Source organism: Harpia harpyja, chromosome 6 (genome assembly GCF_026419915.1).
Source record: "Harpia harpyja isolate bHarHar1 chromosome 6, bHarHar1 primary haplotype, whole genome shotgun sequence".
Lineage (NCBI taxonomy): Eukaryota > Metazoa > Chordata > Aves > Accipitriformes > Accipitridae > Harpia > Harpia harpyja.
Genome location: NC_068945.1, coordinates 18,958,134 through 18,975,964, shown reverse-complemented (window position 1 = coordinate 18,975,964; position 17,831 = coordinate 18,958,134). Strand labels below are relative to the sequence as shown.

General features: G+C 38.1%; 1 protein-coding gene across 9 annotated transcripts in view; it reads right to left on the bottom strand.

Moving 5' to 3' along the window:
- The window catches only part of FGD4 (FYVE, RhoGEF and PH domain containing 4), a 113,189-nt gene that overhangs the window by 17,095 nt on the left and 78,263 nt on the right, over positions 1–17,831 (bottom strand). For 7 of the 9 annotated variants that reach the window (XM_052789670.1, XM_052789673.1, XM_052789674.1 and 4 more), the window contains 5 exons: positions 14,876–15,362; positions 8,360–8,449; positions 6,143–6,288; positions 2,114–2,270; positions 847–985 (listed from right to left, as the gene is read on the bottom strand). In XM_052789670.1, coding sequence (XP_052645630.1) covers positions 847–985; positions 2,114–2,270; positions 6,143–6,288; positions 8,360–8,449; positions 14,876–15,362 — 1,019 coding nt within the window. Of the gene's footprint in view, positions 1–846; positions 986–2,113; positions 2,293–6,142; positions 6,289–8,359; positions 8,450–13,956; positions 14,042–14,875; positions 15,363–17,831 lie in introns of those variants that run through there. The other 2 variants (XM_052789678.1, XM_052789677.1) reach the window with 2 other exon arrangements.

Here is a 17,831-nt window from a genome sequence, read left to right as displayed (position 1 = left end):
TCTACAAAATTGTAATTTTTACGTAAATTACACACTACAATAAATTTCTTAAACTATCAATAAAAGGTAACCAAGGTAAAGTGGAAAGCATAAGAAAGTCAGCTACAAAATAGAAATTATGATCTGGAAAGATCAGAAGAGAATTATTGCAGATTACTTCAGAGCTTCAGCACTTAGAATCACATTTTTTTGTGACATGAGCAGTCATGGTTCTCTCCCCTCTTTTCTCAAAGTGGTCCAGAATGTGAAACTATATTTTTCAGTTGAAACAACTCGTATTACAAATATTTGCAGAAATAGTACTTACAATGAAATATTTGCAAAAAATGATACGGCAAGTAATTTTGAACAATCCATGGAAATATCTTGAACTGTTCTTGTGTAAATACAGGGAAGAATAAATTTAAAAATGGGCTGTTCTTTTTCCCTACAGGAGCTTAAAAATACAATAATGAGTCTAATGCCACTTTTTTACAAATAAGAGACATACATTCCAAATGTGCATAAAGCAAACCAAAATGCCAACAAATCCAAAAAAACACAGAAAAACCACAACCCCTGATCATCCACAAAGCAAAGAACTCAAAACCTGTGTGCAAAAACTAAAGCAAAACTTATCTGATCCAGGAGGAGAATATTAACGGCTTTATAGGTTTTATATTAACTTCATCCAGTATTCAAACAGATTTTTTTCCAAGAATCCTACAACTACACTGAAGAAATTCTATCATTCTTTTCAGAGGGATTTTGCTTTCTCACTTTATTTTTCCTGAAAATAGCTTTAATTTACAGTATCCTCTTACTAATATCTTATTACAGCTCTTTTAATGGCTAGAAGATATTTACTTTCAGCATCTTTCCAGTCTAGAGAATCCTGAGGCAATTTCCTTAGGTAGTCCTTTAGAAGCATCTCGTAGCGTGGAATGCGTTGTACTGGTTCTAGCATGTGATGTTGCAATGTCAAATTTCCACACACTTTTTCCTTCTAAAAAATTGTAAACATATTTCAATGCAGTAGGCAAAAATGTTATTAGGATATAGTAAAATAAAAGTTATGATTGATAAAAGATAAATAATGTATTTTGAAACACGCATGATAGACCTTCTGAAAGAAAATAGAACTACTTTACCGAACCAAATAATTAGAAATTCTTTCCTAAAAATAATTGTAAAAAGAGTTTTCTAAGTATCCAGTAGAATTCACAAATAAAAGTCCTACCAAAAAAACCTCCCAAACTCCAGTGTATTTTAACTTAGTTTTGGAATAACTCAGACAGAAGAATTACAACTGAATTAGTAAGAACAGTTCATGACCACGTATTAGAAAACAATTCTTAAAATATACCTTTATAGCACATTTATCTATCTAAGAAGGGATTGCTTTCTTGTGTGTGACCCCCCTCAGAAGTGTTTTAAGATGCATATTCATTTCCATAATCTTAGATGCAATTAAAAGATTACATTAAAATACACATAGTTGTCTTCCCTGGCTTCGAATCACAAGACCCTACAGAGCAGTAAAATTTAAGCAGAAATACCTTATCCTGTTTATAGCTACTCAGTCTGCAGCAGGAAGACCCATACCTGCCAATTCACAGAGAAACCTACAGGGAGCACTAGAGGGTATAAAACGCACCTTGGAAAAGAATGGTACATTGCTTAGCTGTTAAGCTTTCTTCACCTTTTGTGGCTCAGCATTTAGGATTATATACTTACTTCCAAAGTGTAGTGCTCTGCATAACAGCACTTGGTGTGAGCCAACAGAGTACTTATGGCTTCAGTGCAAGGATCTACAGTTGCACTGATAGGTCACTTTATCCTAAAACTGTATTCACTTTTGGTATCCACAACAAAATGTATTTTTTTAGTCTTCTCATGTTTCAACCTTTATACTTTGGTCCTCTATTTTGCAGTGGAAAGTCTGGATTTGTGTGCGTATTTGTACACATATGGAGGGAGAAAGAGAAGAAACAGAATGCAGTGTGAAGTGGACAAACCCAACAACCCTTAACTCTAAGGGATTTGGTATTTAATTTTCTCTTTAATCCTTTTTTCACCCACAAACCTGCATATTTTTATATATGCTTGTATTACTTGGAGATCTCCCCATTACCTGAATATCTTGAATAATGAATTTGAATTGAGGTGACCGTTCAGTCCACGTTTTCACCAATTCCATTGCATTATCAAAATTCTTCACATACTCTCCATACATCTTGAGGAAAGGAGCTAATTTTTGCAGAATATCTCCAATTCTGGGGGTGGTAGTCCTGCAAAGTAAGAGGGCGGAATCTCAGAGCAAACAGGAAAGAAAAAAAGTCACACAAGGTTATAAAATGTTTTCAAACGTTTAATAGAGAATCCTTCTGTTAGGGATCACCTCATATAGAGTTCCAACATAACAATTAAAATTGACCAGAATTAACATAGAAAGAGTGTTTGTATCCTCTTTGATGATGTATAAGCATTATAGGTCATGTAGAGCACTAAAGAAAGAAAAGCTATCTATAATGAAAAACTTGAAAGGTTTTGTTTACAAAACATGGCCTAATTTATTTTATTTGCAGTTCCTCAAAACTACATTATCTTCTTCTGACCATACTTTACCCTCTAAATATCTAACCTGTGGTTTTGTTTGAGGACTAAATCTGTACTGTACAGCTTCCCTTCTGTGCCTTATATAAATACATGTATTTACAACTTTTAAAAATCATTATTTATCTAAGAAAACCTATGAAGTAGAGAGAAACCCTTGGGTTCCACTCTTTTGTAAGACCTTTCCCACATCTTTCATACTGATAGCATCTTCAAATAAAACAGAGTAGTAAAGAAACTGATGGAGAGGCAGAGAGAAGCTGCACTCTCGACGCACACAAAGAAAGCGGAACGGCACACATGCATCTCCGAGAACTACAATACGAAACACGTTTCACATTTCATTTTCAAGGACAGACTCAGCAACTGTATCAGTATCTCTGGATTTCCGAAAGTCTGAAATCAATGTTGTGGTACTGGTCTAAAGTGAAGCAATCTACTGCAATTACTTTAGCAGTCTACTGCAACACACTACTTCTCCAAGAGAAAAGCTGTGCAGAAGGGAAAAGTTGTTTGAATAGTGAATATTGCCAGGACTGGCAAGGGCTGGTCCAGCTCCAGCTGCCTCCAGGTGGGCAAAGGGTACTCGTGTAAGACCTGGCAGAGGTCTGAGCTACTGCTGGGCCTGGCAACTAGGGAAGGGGACAAGACAGAGCGGGAAGTGGGTCTCTGAAATCACCAGGGCTCTCCACCCTTAATTAGCTTCACGTATTTGTTCAACCACTCTACATATGCAAGCAGACACATACACTTTCAAAGGCAAGCTAGCAATTTAAAACAAAACCTCTCTCCTTTGATTCACTGAATGCTATTTCCCTGGGTTGTCATTTTATTCCAATGCAGAATACTTTTAAACTGAAAATAAAATACAAATCATGCCAATTCCAACAGAACCAAAGAAATTATGAACACATTCCTAAAGGTCACCAGAAAAAACACAGACATTTAAGTTTTCTGATAGATTTAACAGATAAGTAATCATAAAACTTTGCATTAAAAAAAAAAGTTAAAGCAGAAAAGACTGTGGCAATCCTTTGCATCTAAAGAAACTGGCACAAAAAAAGAATACTTCTACTTAACTGTTTCAGAACCATTACTAGACAGACATTAAAAGAAAATGTTAAAACTTTTATAAACGAAGTAGGAACAGTTTGCTATGCCTGCTCCTTGGATACCTACAGCAGCTCATTTACACAGAGTGCTGCAATTTCACTGCTCTGAAGATAAAAAAAATTTCACAACTACTTTTCATGCAAGGCCTTTTTATGTCCAAAGACTGAGGCTGTAACAATAGAAATTCGTCATCATTTCAGGTAAGAAAGACAAGATCCACATCACACAAAGAGCTCTGAAAGAATAGGAAGGACAGGGAAAGTTGAAGAAAGCAGAACCTTCTGAGAGCAGCATCCTCCCTTGAGGGACTAACAAGTAACTAGTTCATCTTGCTCAAACACTATGCACCATGAGCCAAAATATGAAGTTCTATTAAATGCTGTCAGGTCCAGGACAGTTCCTGTTCTCTTGGAGAGATCAGAAAGAGAACTATTACCATGGACCCAAATCAGCACTGCACTATTGCCAGACAACACAGATAGCATCATTATACGGTCAAGAAATAGGGCTTCACATTGTAACACAGGTCCAGAAACACTTTGTATTTCTGTGTTATCAGACCACAACAGTATTCACAATTGCATTCTAAAAGCTCAAACATGAAATCACTGACTTACTAATCATGATTTGTAGCATCTCATTTAAAACTATCATGGCTGCAACAAAAGTAAGCAAAGGTCTATAAAAATCACAGCACAGCAAAGGTGACTACAGAACGACTGCTTTCTCTTCCAATACACAAGCTAACAGGCATCCAACAAAACTGAAAGTTTCAGTTTCAAAGCAAAACAAATCACATGAGTAGGTCAGCTCTGTAATTGCCACAAGATTCCAAAACTTTGTGTTGAAAGAGTGAAATAATTTCTTCACCGCCACTCCCCACCCCGAGCCTATCACACTGTGTTCTTAATATTCTTCCCCAGGTATCTGCTATTAGTCATCTTTGGGTACAAAAGACAGAGTTAGATGGGTATTTTATTTGATGTGGGATCACTGTTATGCTCTGTTATGCTCTTTTCATGGGAAATATATTGCAACAAGGCTGTTTCCAGTGTTTTCAAGCCATATGTTGTAAAAGAGATATTCAGCTCCAGCTGTTGCTCAAGTCATTCAAAATGCAACTGCCAGACAATTTCATTTCCACCAGATAAGCTTAGATTCACACTGCATTTTCTTCTAAAAAAGAAGAATCTGCTTCTGATCTGCTTTCCCAGTTTCAAAAGCTATATATTTTTACCTTAAGTTTTCAAAACAAACCACAACTCAGGGAAAGTGTCAGCAATTTTTATCCAGCTATCTTTATTAGAAACTAAAGAACAACAGAAGAACTACATAAACCTACCAATAGAACATACTTAAGTATTTTCTATATTCACTTAAGGGAACTGCTGAGGAAAGTGAACTTTCTATCTGGCAGAAGCTGTTTTTTCAAACACTGGTGATGGAGACAGAAAATTATGCCAGATTTTCCTTTCAGCAATGATCAGAAATTGTTCTCTTCAACTGCACCCTTTCTTCTAACTCCTTCCAAAAGCATAATGTTGTAAGGAAATTTAAACAAGCTGTCTCAGGTACAGCACAGAGGTTGTTTCCAAGCAATGTGAGAAAGATAATATCCTTACGATGCAATTTATTAGTTTTGCACTAACAAAGTTCATCTGCAAAAGCACTTTTCAACCTTTGAAGCTATATAATTATACACACATTATGAGTGTGTAATTTAGCATTTTGCAAATACATAAGGTAATGCAACCCATCCTCTGTGCTCTGTAAACTGTCTAGAGCAAAATTTTAAGAGTACATCACAAATTTAATTTCAAATATATACAGCACTGACGTAATGTAGCGTAAACTGCTTTTTAAACAACGTTAGACTAAGTTAAACTCCACCTTTCATGAATATGCACTCTATTTTAATCCACGCATTCATATTTCCTATCAGATTTTTTTTTCAATTAATCAGAAGAAAAGGGTGGATTTACCTTACATGGTCATTTTGCAAGGAACATAATTTAAGGTGTAAACTTTGCTACATTCCATGATGCTTAGGTTCTATGTACTTTCTTGCATTACAGACTATACAGGGCTACCACATGTTTGTGCATGGGAACTATTCGATTTTAATAGAATAATAGTGCAATGAATTCAGCAGGTAGCGCAATTTCAGTCTGAACCTCTAATTCAGCAAAGCATCTAATCATGAGTAATCTCACTGGCTTCAGTGAGATACATGTCCTTTATTTTGAGCAAATGATGCAAGTCCTCTACTGAGTCAGATCCTGATGAAGAGTGGAAGAGCAGATGTTCTCCTACCCACACTACTTCCTGGGCTGGGAGCACTTAATTATGAAGGTACCTTCCCTACCTCAACCCTCTGACAGAGTTTCTACAGATGCAATTTTAGTAGTATTTTAGCCAGTGAATCACCTCTTACCATTCTTGCATTCTTTTCTCAAGTTCTGGAAGTAAGAATTTACTGTGGAAGGCATTTATTGATGAGATGTTAGAAAAGATTTTATTAATCACTTCAGCTGGAAATGAACCTCTGTTGGCTTCCTCAAGGAGTCTGGAATAGAATACCTGCAATACAGAAAAAGAGCCCCAAACCTATCAGCCCATTATCTTTAATCAATGGAAGACCACCTATCCACCCCTCCAACTGAGGCAAGATTCATATTTAGTAAAATAGACAGGTAATGACAAACTCATTTATTGTCTTTCCCTCACCAGAAGTTAAAAGCTTCTCCTCCCCTTACACCCCACTTTTTTTCTTGTGAGCCAGGAAAGCACTGCAGGCGGAGCAGACGTAAGGAAAGCCAAACTGAAGTAGTGCCATTTTGAATTGACTCCAGGCACCTTGACTGTTTTAACAGCTAGATCATCTCAGCTTTCCCAGTCTTCCAGTCGTATTTTCCACTCTTGCTTTCTTTTCAGTTAGCATGATGTCTGATCACCATTAGCCCAACCACTCTCCTTTTATGCTGTATCCCCTTATCCTTTTGAAATCAAAGTAGTTGGCAGACTATGAGCGGTCCCCACATACCATTTAAAACACAAAAGGGGCCCAGTTCTGACTGGACTCTACTATAGTCTCTTTAAAAAAAATACTCTTTCCCCATCAGCAGGCTTTATCTGACTAGATGCAGCTACAAAATGGCTAGAGACATGTGAAGCTGTTAACGTGCATACCACATAAGACAGTGCTTATGGGGAGCTATGGTCCCTTTATCTCCCTCTCCCCTGCTTGACCAGACTGCATCTCCCTAGAAAGGGCTTCAGAAGTTTGGGTAAGCACTTGGGAAAGAAGAAAAAAGTCTGAAGACAGGAACTTTGATAATCCCAACTGAGACAGCAAAAGTGTCTTAAAAGGAAAAAAGGCATACACTTTCACATATACTTTAAAACATGCTCACTTTGCTGCATCTCCGGGAGGACAGCTAGTTAATTTTGACAAGTTACTTTGAAAACTATAATGGTTACATAACTTTTTAACCAAGTTTAGAAACATAACAGTTGCTTCCCCGTCTTCCACTTTTCTCTCATTAGCAGCAGTTGAGCAGCTGTGCTTGAAACTAATTTTTCAGAACTCTGTCCAGTTAATATTTGGAAAACAGGTATAGGAGTAATGCACTTAGGATTGTGTCAAAGAAAATAATTGTACATTACCCATCAGAAAAAACTATGAATGAAGTAAACATTTTCCTTTTTTATTTTCAAACTTCTCTAAATCAAAGCTCTTTTTTCTGCAATATTTTGTCTTTCAAAACACACCATATATCCATCCCAATGTGGGTCTACTAGGTAAATCCACTTTCATGAGGACAATTACTTAGATCCCCAAGTAGCCTGAACAATTATTGTTATCAGTTGAGACTTTTTACTTTTCATCAACTGTTTTTAGAAGACGTATGCATTAGACCTGAGAAATTTAAACAGCGATGTCTCAGAAAAATATAATGGAGTAAGGCAATGCAAAGCTATAGGTATCCAAGTAAAATGGATATAAGTGTTATGTGAGAAAGTAAACACAAATTAAAAAGGAAAATACTCAAGAACTACAGACTTTCACATTTAAGAAATATATATCAGTTTGATTCTAGAGAGCACAAGAATTCAGCCCTTTCATTGCAAGAAGAATAATTTCTGTCCAATTCAATAGGATTTAGTCTAAACGTATAGTGGGAAAATAGGGGATATACAGTTTAGAATGGGCATCTTCCTAGGTTCTTTGGCACTAAAGAAAATTCTGCTGAGGTGGCTCAAATTTCAAATATTTAGTAATTTTCTAGTGGGTGGGCAATTTCAGTATTATAAAACGATACCCTTCTCCATTTCACCAGAAGCCAAGAAATTGTTATACATCCTCTTTGTTGGAAGGGCTACCAGTATGCACTGCTATTGCTTATGGCGACATCTACGCGCACAGAACATATTGCATTAATATCCACAAAATTCTAATATTTTTAAAAATGTAGCGTTCTTTAAATAGAAACACAGGCAAAGTTATGTGGCAAAAGCAAATGACTGACTGGAAAAGTCAGCGAAATGTGAAAAACACACTACCTCTTATGTAATTTATACAGACATTTATGCATAGCCATTCAAGTGAGTTCAAGGCAAGACAATAAAAACAAATTCAAGAAAAATGTACCCCATCTAGGAGGTCAAGTCGGCTAACGTAGGCTTTTTCTGTTTGCAGAAGTTCACTGGCAATTTTGTGACGTTTCTGTTCATCTGTCTCCTGGAGGAAAATAAGAGCTCTTAGGATACTGGAGAAAATGTAATATAATACTAAAAAAATGTCGAAAAGACATATGATTTCTTTACAGTCCAAAAAGCAACTGAAATCCAAGTTTTACATTTAGTAATAGACACCCCATTTTGAAAAATACAAACTTTCCAGCAGTTTAAGCAACAAATACAAAAGTCAAAGAAGGATAAAAATCAAACTGCAGAGCAAAACTCAAAGCCTAAAACATTTATTATTTCCCAGTTTGTACAGGGATCTTTGCCAGAGCACCAGCTCCCTGCTTAACGGACCAGCTCACATCCTGGTAATCGAGTACCACTGACCTTTCAGAGCCGGAAGAACTGATTTGCAGAGTAAGAGGGAACAGATGGGAGTAGTCGGTGTTCGCCCCCGCCCCCCGTTTCAAAAGTTATTTGAACCGCATGTTCTTTGCATCACAGAATTGTTGAAAAATACCACACAAAGTGTTTTATGTTCATCAATACACTCATTGCTGATTAACTATTGATGCAATTAGAGGACTCCTTTGCTAGGTCTTTATGTAAGTCACTTTTATTTCTTAAGGGAAGTTTTCACTTTAAGGTCTTTCATTCCACAAAATATATTTTTTATTCTTCTGCTGAACAGAAACTTTAAAACATTCATTCAAATTTCAATATTAAACTAAATGTTAGAATATAAAATTATGAGCTGCTATGAGAAGTTACTTCAAAACAAACAATGAAAGCACAGCCTTCTACAGTACTAAAACACTAGAGAAATGCCTCATGCTCACAAATGTCACGTTCAACAAAATGACACCTCCATTACAAGATTTTTTTCTTCCAGATCTAGTGCTAGCGCTGAAAAGTGTTCACATCTAATGACATATCAGTCTTTCCTAAGTAAATGGCAGTCTTATCATGGTGCTTATGGGAAAGTAATGGTTTTCTAGACAAACCATAGGAAGTCTTCATAAAGAAAAATAAAGAGGAGAGCTTGAAAGAGTTATTTCTGATTTCAAACTGCACACTGCCTCCCACAAGAGTATGATAAACATTTGCAAGTACATTTATAAAGATGGCTGCAGAATACTGAATGCTAAAGTACAGTCTTTTCATTTAAAGGACTTCAGTGGCTTTTTTCCCCTTTTCAGTATTCAATAAGTATTCCAAATTTGAACACATTTCAATTCTAATCTGCAGTGTTAACAGTCACACTGCTACACGGCAAGCCTCCTCCCTAAATACAGGCTTTCAATAGTGACTTCAAAGCTGTTCATTAAATCTGTTTAAATCAGCATAGCAACCACAGTAACCTACAGAATAGCATTTTAAGTGCTGTCAAGAGATTGCAGGGAGCTGGAGGATTAGCTACAGCATACCGTTTAGTGCAGCCATTTACAAGGGATCTCACATGTGGACTTGAGGCACAAAACCACAAGGCTACTGGTTCCTCAGCAATTTTATTTTGGTTTCTCTCCCCAAAACCCTACTTTGTCCCTGAAGCACAGCTACAGAACCAATCTGCAATTTTCAGACGATTACTTGAACTAATTAAGAGAGGGGAAAATCATGCATAGCAGACTCAAAAATACCACACAAAATAAGCAATTCAGAAAGAGCATTTAATCCTCACTCCTAAATCCCTCTTACTCTCCCACTTTGGGGTCATACTCTGACCCCAGCTTTCCCATCCTCTCAGTATCAACCTTACAAATCTTCCTAATTTTTAAACCTCAGTCTCCTTTCTATATCAATCGCACTACCTGACACAGGAATCTTCTACGTGGGAAAAAAACCCCACACCACTGATAAGTTATCTTTTAATCACAGTGGCACGTTCTTATTCCAGCATAAGAACGTCCACCTATAGGGTTATACCAGTGCAAGAATAAAATTGTATCGCTAGTTTCCTTTTAGGGAAGACCTCGGTTTCCCACCTCACCATCTCAGTATCTGCCCATGTTACATGAACGCCCAGCTGTGTTTTCTACTACTAGCTCCATCCTCCTCACTACTCATTTGCCCACTTCAGTGTCTTATATCCAAAGAAAAGCACCTGGTTTCCACAAGGTCACTCCAGTTTCCTTCCTGTCACAAACAACGGGTCATGGGTTATTTTGTTAATTGTGGCATCTGTCTCCTGAGGAGCTTTTCTTGATGGAAGTGGCGGCCACTGGTCCTGAGCACAGGGGGTGAATTTGGACCAGATGCATGGGTGGACACATGAGTCCTGGCCACGCCATGCTACACAGCAAGGCACATTTGGTGGAAAGACTCACGGTTGTGCAAAGCCAGTGCTGCAGCTGGCATACACAGGTGTGTATACAGATACATATTTCTTTTCTGCTTTCAGGGAATTCATTCGCAGCCATCCCAGCTCCGCCACGCACACACCACACCGTGCTGCACCTCTAGCTGCACCTTTACCCCCAGCTGCCCACCCACCCCCACCTTGAAGCAGGCTCGCGGGGAGCAGCCAAGCTATGGGCTAAGGGCAGGCAGAGCCCAAGAAAGGGCTCAGCTTCTGCAGACCCAAGTTTGGCTATTCCAAGTAGCAGGAAGCAACTCTTACAACATAATTTGGAAAGAAATCCTGAATTATGTTTGTGACAGTGAGAATGACACGGAGCCATTCGTTACTAGAGCTTCAGCAAAACAGCCTTAAAAAACCTCGTAGAGATAATGGAGGAAAATTCTTAAAAGAAAAATCTTTAAAAACCATGGAAAACATTAAGTTAGCATTCAACTTCTGAGAATTTCAATGCTTCTCTAAAGAACTACTGTATCAAATCTAATCATTAACAGTAAAAGGGAATCTTAATTCTCTTTCAAGTTACAAGTTAAGCTTTATTTTCACAGGATATAACCGTAAATGCACACATCTCTTCTCACAAGTAGGATAAGATAATAGAAATGAAACTATACCTAACAACATGATAGTGATGCTGAATATTATTCACTCCTATTTAGGTGTAGCCCTTGCCCCAAGGGCTTTGCAGTAATATATTAAGCAACACAGATGGGGTGAGAGATATAGAGTATGAACAAATATCATTCAATCCATGTTGTGCTTGTTTGTTTGTAATGCTGAGTTTGGTCTCAAGTAAGAGTGGGGATTTTCTCTTCTAAAACCATTCATGTCATAGCTGCTTCATGATCCAAAGCTTTCTTCCCTAAGTATTGAGAATATAAATGTAAATTTGCAGCAGAATTTAAGATTTCCTTTAATGTCTTGAGTCCTCAGTTTCTGAAATCAAGGAAAGCGCTAAGTTGTGCAAGACCTGCAATGAAAATCCTGAGTGCTACTATCAGTGTCTGGCATATTAACTCTATGCAATGGTCTATTGCACAAATGATGGGTGAGTTTCTTGCACAGCAACCAAGAAAAGCAGTAAAGATCCTGGTACCCCTAACAAAGTGATTCTTCTCAAGAGGATTTCCACGTTTATATTGGGTGCTAAAGATACACAGCTTTGTTCATGATTTACTATTGCTGAAGACCACCATTAAATTGTAGAACCAGGAAGAAGCTGGTAGAAGCTCTCAAGTGTTGCAACAGTAAAAGATTTCTTGGCAGAAAGTTAACTTTGCAACAAAGTTTCACCCTATTTAAATCAAAACTTCACCTTACATTTACAAATACACATCTCCACCAGGTTTTGCATCTGAAACATCAGAGCCCCCAACATTGCCATTAAGAGAAGACATCAAGTAAGGACTTTAATAAAGATGCACAATGGATTCTTCTCCATCTGCAGCATGCATGCAGTCTATATCCCCAATTCCTACCAGTCTCACAACAAATACCAAAGCATTTGTCTTCTTGTCTTCAGTTAGCTCTAGCAGCAGATTTCTCACAAGATGTTATTCAGGAAGTTAATTGATTGGGGTGTTCTCGTACTATTCAGCCACCGTGTTTTAGGCAAACCAACTTTTATGACAAAAGGTGCTTCTGCTGCAAGGCAAGAAACTTTCCACTTTTAATTGTCTTTTTGCTTGTGATATTTGTGGTTTGTGACTATCAAATTAATTCAGTAAATAAGAAAAATAAAGCATACTCTACTTTGGTCATTTGGGGAAAATGTTTCAGAACACTGCCAAATTTAGTGAGTTTTGTCTCAACTTTTCCAGAACCTCCAATAATAATCTGACTTTAGTCAGATCTATAGTCGTAAAGGGAAAAAAATAATTGTAAGAGCAACATTATTTCAAAATAAGCTTTCTTTTTCGAGTCTAAAAAGTAATTTCTGCTTTAGTTTTGCACCATTCCCCAATTTAATTCACCCTTTCCAGCAGTGGACTTGGTTTACTTCTGCTGTACATGTATGCATTTACAAAGAGATAGCATCACTTTTCTCTCTTCCCTGAATTAGGAAATATGGCATGCAAGAGACAAAGAAGATACTTTGCATCAGTATGAAAATACATATATCAGACGCATAATTTAAAGTTTGTCTATGACTCACATGCATCTGCCCCTATTGCTTTTACTCAATTGTACCTACACTTGCTTAATTAAAAAGGGCAGAAGAGTGCTGTTAGTCTGTGCAATGCAACTTCAACTGGACTGCATCCCAGTTTTAAGATTCTTTACTAAGTGGGCGCTTAGCAGAATCACAGAATGTCTAAATGCTCTTACTTCTTCCCAATGCCTGCTTGGATGCAGAAACAGCTTAAAGCTCTACCAGACCTCTCCTGTTCCTCATCACCCTCCCCCTATTCCAGACAGCATGGCAGCAGCTACTTAGACCTCCACAGGGCTGATTTCAGTCTCTAGGTTGCATTAATCCAAACTGAATCAGTGTTTGATTTTGTAAAGCATGGCCCTTAGATCAGTCTGTGGTAGACATGCTTCTCAACCTCACTAGACTAAAGGGGATGTCCTTGTACCGCAAGCAAGCTGGTATCTCAGAAGTGCTGCTGTGACCCACTTCAGTTTTACAGATGCAGTTCGCCGCCGGTGCTGACTTAAGAGTCATCCTGCATGGGTGTGGTTTGTTTCGGTTTTTTACCCTTCAAGCACCAGCAAACAATATATCTCGTAGCAGTCACATTACGCCTCACAATTTGACTCTTGGTCAATATAGGACAGATCACATGTGTTGGTTGCTGCAGCTCAAAGACAGATTTTTGATGAGATTGCTGCCATTAGCATTTGCCCAGTTCCTTCCTGGACTTTACAACAGAAGTGCCTCCCATTTCTGCTTTTTCCTGAAAATGTTGCCAGCACCTTACTGCATGACTTGGATTCAAGCTTAACATCATTGCCCATGGAGCATTCAGCACTTTATTAGCACAGAGAGGGGAAACAGGCATTACTGAACAGGAGATAGAAACATAATGACAGGTGTGGCAGGTTAAAGGTGCCTTGGACAGCAACCAGGCTTATGTTTAGATGGGAATAATAATGTTCATTCATTACTGGCAAAAACAACCCTTAAAACAAACAAGAAAATCCACACAAACCAGCCCCTTCTTGTCCTTACCCAGGATACATGAGAATTTGAGACCCACCTTTCCCACACACGGAATTTCCCCTCAAGCGTGTATGTTCGTGACCCCTAGCTAACCAAACTCCAGGGCTTGGAGACGTCTGTAGTTAACTGATGCAGGTGTACTCCTGACAAGCAGTGATGAGCTTTATCGGTGCTCAGCTGCTTGTTAGGCTCTGCGGTGAAGAGGAAGGCCAGGAGGGTCCGCTCCAGCCCCCCTGCCATGACTCACACATGGCACAGCTGGACCAGAACTGTTAATGATGTTCACTGGCCACCAATGAATGCTTCAGCATGAGAAGGCAAACTGCATGATCAAACTTTTAGAAGTGGAAATATACACAATTTTTGAGCAATTAATTTCCCAAGACAGATTTTCTTCCACCCACTTAGTTCCCTTAATTATTTAAAACCTTCCTTACGAGGAAGCTCAAATTCATCATGATATAAGTTGTTCTTGTTAACAAGGCATATATTTAGTATACTCGGAACATTGCGTCTATCTGATAGCTAGCAGACTGCCACTGCCTTTCCAGCTTTGACTTGACAACTACATCCAAGTTAAGTATTCACATGACAGTTCCGCCTGAAGCCCCGTTCCTGCAGTTTACTACACATGGAATTTTATTTTATATACACCGCTAACATGTGTCCCTTGTAGTCTGGCACAGCTGAAGCACAGTGCTGAACATGCACACATATTTCAGTTTCACTTTTTTTTAAACCTCAGATACCTTAGGCGAAGAAGGAGAGAGGGGAAGTAGTAAAGGGGGGAAAAGGCAAGCAAAACTTTTTTTTTTTCCCGTCTTTTTTTCAGAGGAAAAAACCAAAAGATTTTCAACTTTCTGACCTGCTCTTGGAAGCTTATTTTTGTAAATAAAAACCAAGACAAAATACACAAAGTAGTAATATAGCAAGAACGAAACAATTTCTCTTTTTACCTTTGTTTCTACAGGTTGATCTTGCTTACTCATTTCCTCAGTTGGTTCTTCCTTCACATTAGTATTAATTTCTAGAGTTTCATTTTCAGATGGGAGCAGTGTATCACTGCTTGGAGTCCTGTAGCAGCTGTTAAGCGTCTGTCCTTCACAGGCAGTCATACTTTGCAATGACTCTCTGGAAGTACTTTTTTTTTCCCCATTTATCAAGCTGCTGTTGATGGCATTATCTGGAACCGGGGTGGATATAGCGGAGCCACGATCTGGTAATCTCCTGTCCTCATCTTCCGTCTGGTCTTGTGCTACTACTCCGTTGGCTGTGTGTAGCTGTACAACCTGAGTTTTGTTGGTATTACTGTTTCCCTGTTTTTGTAGTGGGTGCTGGGAGGGGAGTTTTGGCTGAGGTGATGGTGTTGACCCATATCTTCCTTGAGATTTAGAAATGTGGAGAACAGAGGAATCTTTCTTCAAATCACTAGGATTTAACGGGCTAAAAACACCAAACAAACAAAACATAAATGAGAGAAAAGTTAAACATGGTGTTATAGAAAACCCCTGGTATGGGGAGTAGGAGAGTTGCACCATATAACCAATTCCTCCCAAACCATTTTTCCTGTATTAATAATAGGAAGTTCAGGCCACCAAGACTTGAATGGCATTATTCCATTGAAACCCACACAAACATGCGTCTCTTACTGGAAACCCAGTGCCACCCATATTGATTCATTACATCCTCATGTGTCTTGAATCTCACTTTTAAAATGGAAGTCAGCATTATCAGCTACACGTAACAGACAAGGGAACTCAGGCACCAATACATGAAGCAACTTGCCCAAAGAGTCCCAGTAGATTATTGGCGGAAATGGAGACAGACTCATGGTCTCCCAAGTCCCAGTCCAATGCTTAAACTAACAAGCAGCCTGTTCCCTAATTGCTGTTTAATTATACAAAATGCATGAAAAACATCCAAGAACATTTAGCATCCCTCTCCATAGTTCAGCATATTACAAGAGGAGCTTTAAATTCTTATCCTATTTCTTCCCCCAGTTTCCTTATTTAGCAGTGTTCTTTCATCACGCTGCATCTTTTCTGAAGGTTTTTTCCTCTACATTTTATCTCTGCTTTAAACATGTTATCCCTTGTTCATACCTTTCACTATCTCTTTCTCTGTTTTATTTTTGAGATTTTGAATTTTAGGCCAATATAAATGGTAGCCTACTCCGTAAAAGTGCTTGGCTTCATTATAGTTTTAAAAAAAATAAAAATAATTGGAACCAAAATAAAACCTATACATTTTTGTCTGAAGTACATTTAACAAGCCATATTCAACTTGCAAAACAATACCATGACTGTCCTCTAACATACTGTTCCTACTATGGACCGTTAATCTTTGGGAAAAATGAAGACTACTTATAAACTGTATGTTTACTCCTTATTTATAAGATGGTTTACACAAATATTGTAAATGTATTCTGCACTTTCGTACACAGAGCTCATAAAATATCTTACACTAGCTTTGTCTTCTTCCATCATAGAAAAAAAAAATTTAATCAGTTTTCCTTTAGTTGTGTAAAGATTACGGCTTTTTTAAAAAATAAGCTTAACTCCAAGATAGAATTAATTTACGCTTTTCAATTGCATGCACACTGCAAAGAGGTTTAATTAACTTTTTGCCATGCCTACATGTTTGTGGGCTGTACAGACTAATGAAAATAAGTTATCATAATTGACAATCACAGTTTGCAGTTCATGAACATGCTACCTAGTCTGAAGACCAATAATTAAAAGCGAAGTTCACCTTCCTGGAAGACACACATTTTGTGAGCTGAACTCATTCAAAAAACAGGAATTGCTTCCATGGCCACAGCAGGGTATTCCAGAACTTGGCATGCTAATTATGGAAGTTTCTTATAAGCAGAGATCATAGAGTTGAGGAGAATTTAATCATTAGACAGACATTATTGGGTGTACTTAATGAATGTTGTTGGCCAAAAAGCAACTCAGCTTCCCCTAGTCCCCAAAACAAAATGTCCCTACTTTTAGAAGTCTACAAATAAGGAAGTTTTCCTTTATTTCTTTATAGCTTCACTTATTTGCATAATATTGAAAAAGTTCCTGTACAATGCAGCAGGCATGTCTAGGAAGAAGAAACGTAGGGCCCATTGGTGTAGGGCACAATGAACCTGCGGAGTTTCCTTTCAGAAAGGTTAAAATTGTTTTTCTAAGGGTACTACACTGTTAAAAAGACTTGGGTGATGCTTTGGAGGAAGACTGGAAAACAAAGTGATAACAGGACTAGAGACCTGTGCTAGAAGAATTCACAGGACCTCCAGTGCTGCAGCAATTTCTTTTTCCCGTCTTTGAGCAGCTGTCATGACAGAGTGCAATTAAGTCTCTGCCTAACGACAGAAGTTTCCTACAGATGAAGCTCTGAAATGATTTCTGTTCCGCTAGACAAACATTTTGCAATGCTCAGCTGCTTCTGTATAAGGGATTAAGTTTCCCCCATCTTAAGGGGAAATTCTTTCAATGAAAGTCTTAATACTCTGGCTCATCAGAAGGACATGCTCTGTTGTACACCATGTATTCACTCCTGTACAGGGCACCCCTTCAGAACATTAGTATCCCGAGGAAACACAAGAAAACCACGTCCCAAATTTGCAACACTCAATTGTCACTGGACTGTTTCCTGAGATGTTCCTCTGTCATGGGCTTTCTGGAGGGTTGCTCTCTTTATACAGAGCAGATATATTCAGAACTTAGGTTCCAGAGCTTATAATGCTTGTCATGTACATCTAATTAAAGACACACAAGTAACGCTATTTTGCGAAAGCAGAATTCACTGTGGCTCATGTTTCTCAAAGTTCCAAATGTTTCCTGTAAAAGGCAGTATCAAAACTCACGAACACCAAGCTATTCCACCAAAATCAAGTACTGCAAAGCAAACAGTTCAGAAAAT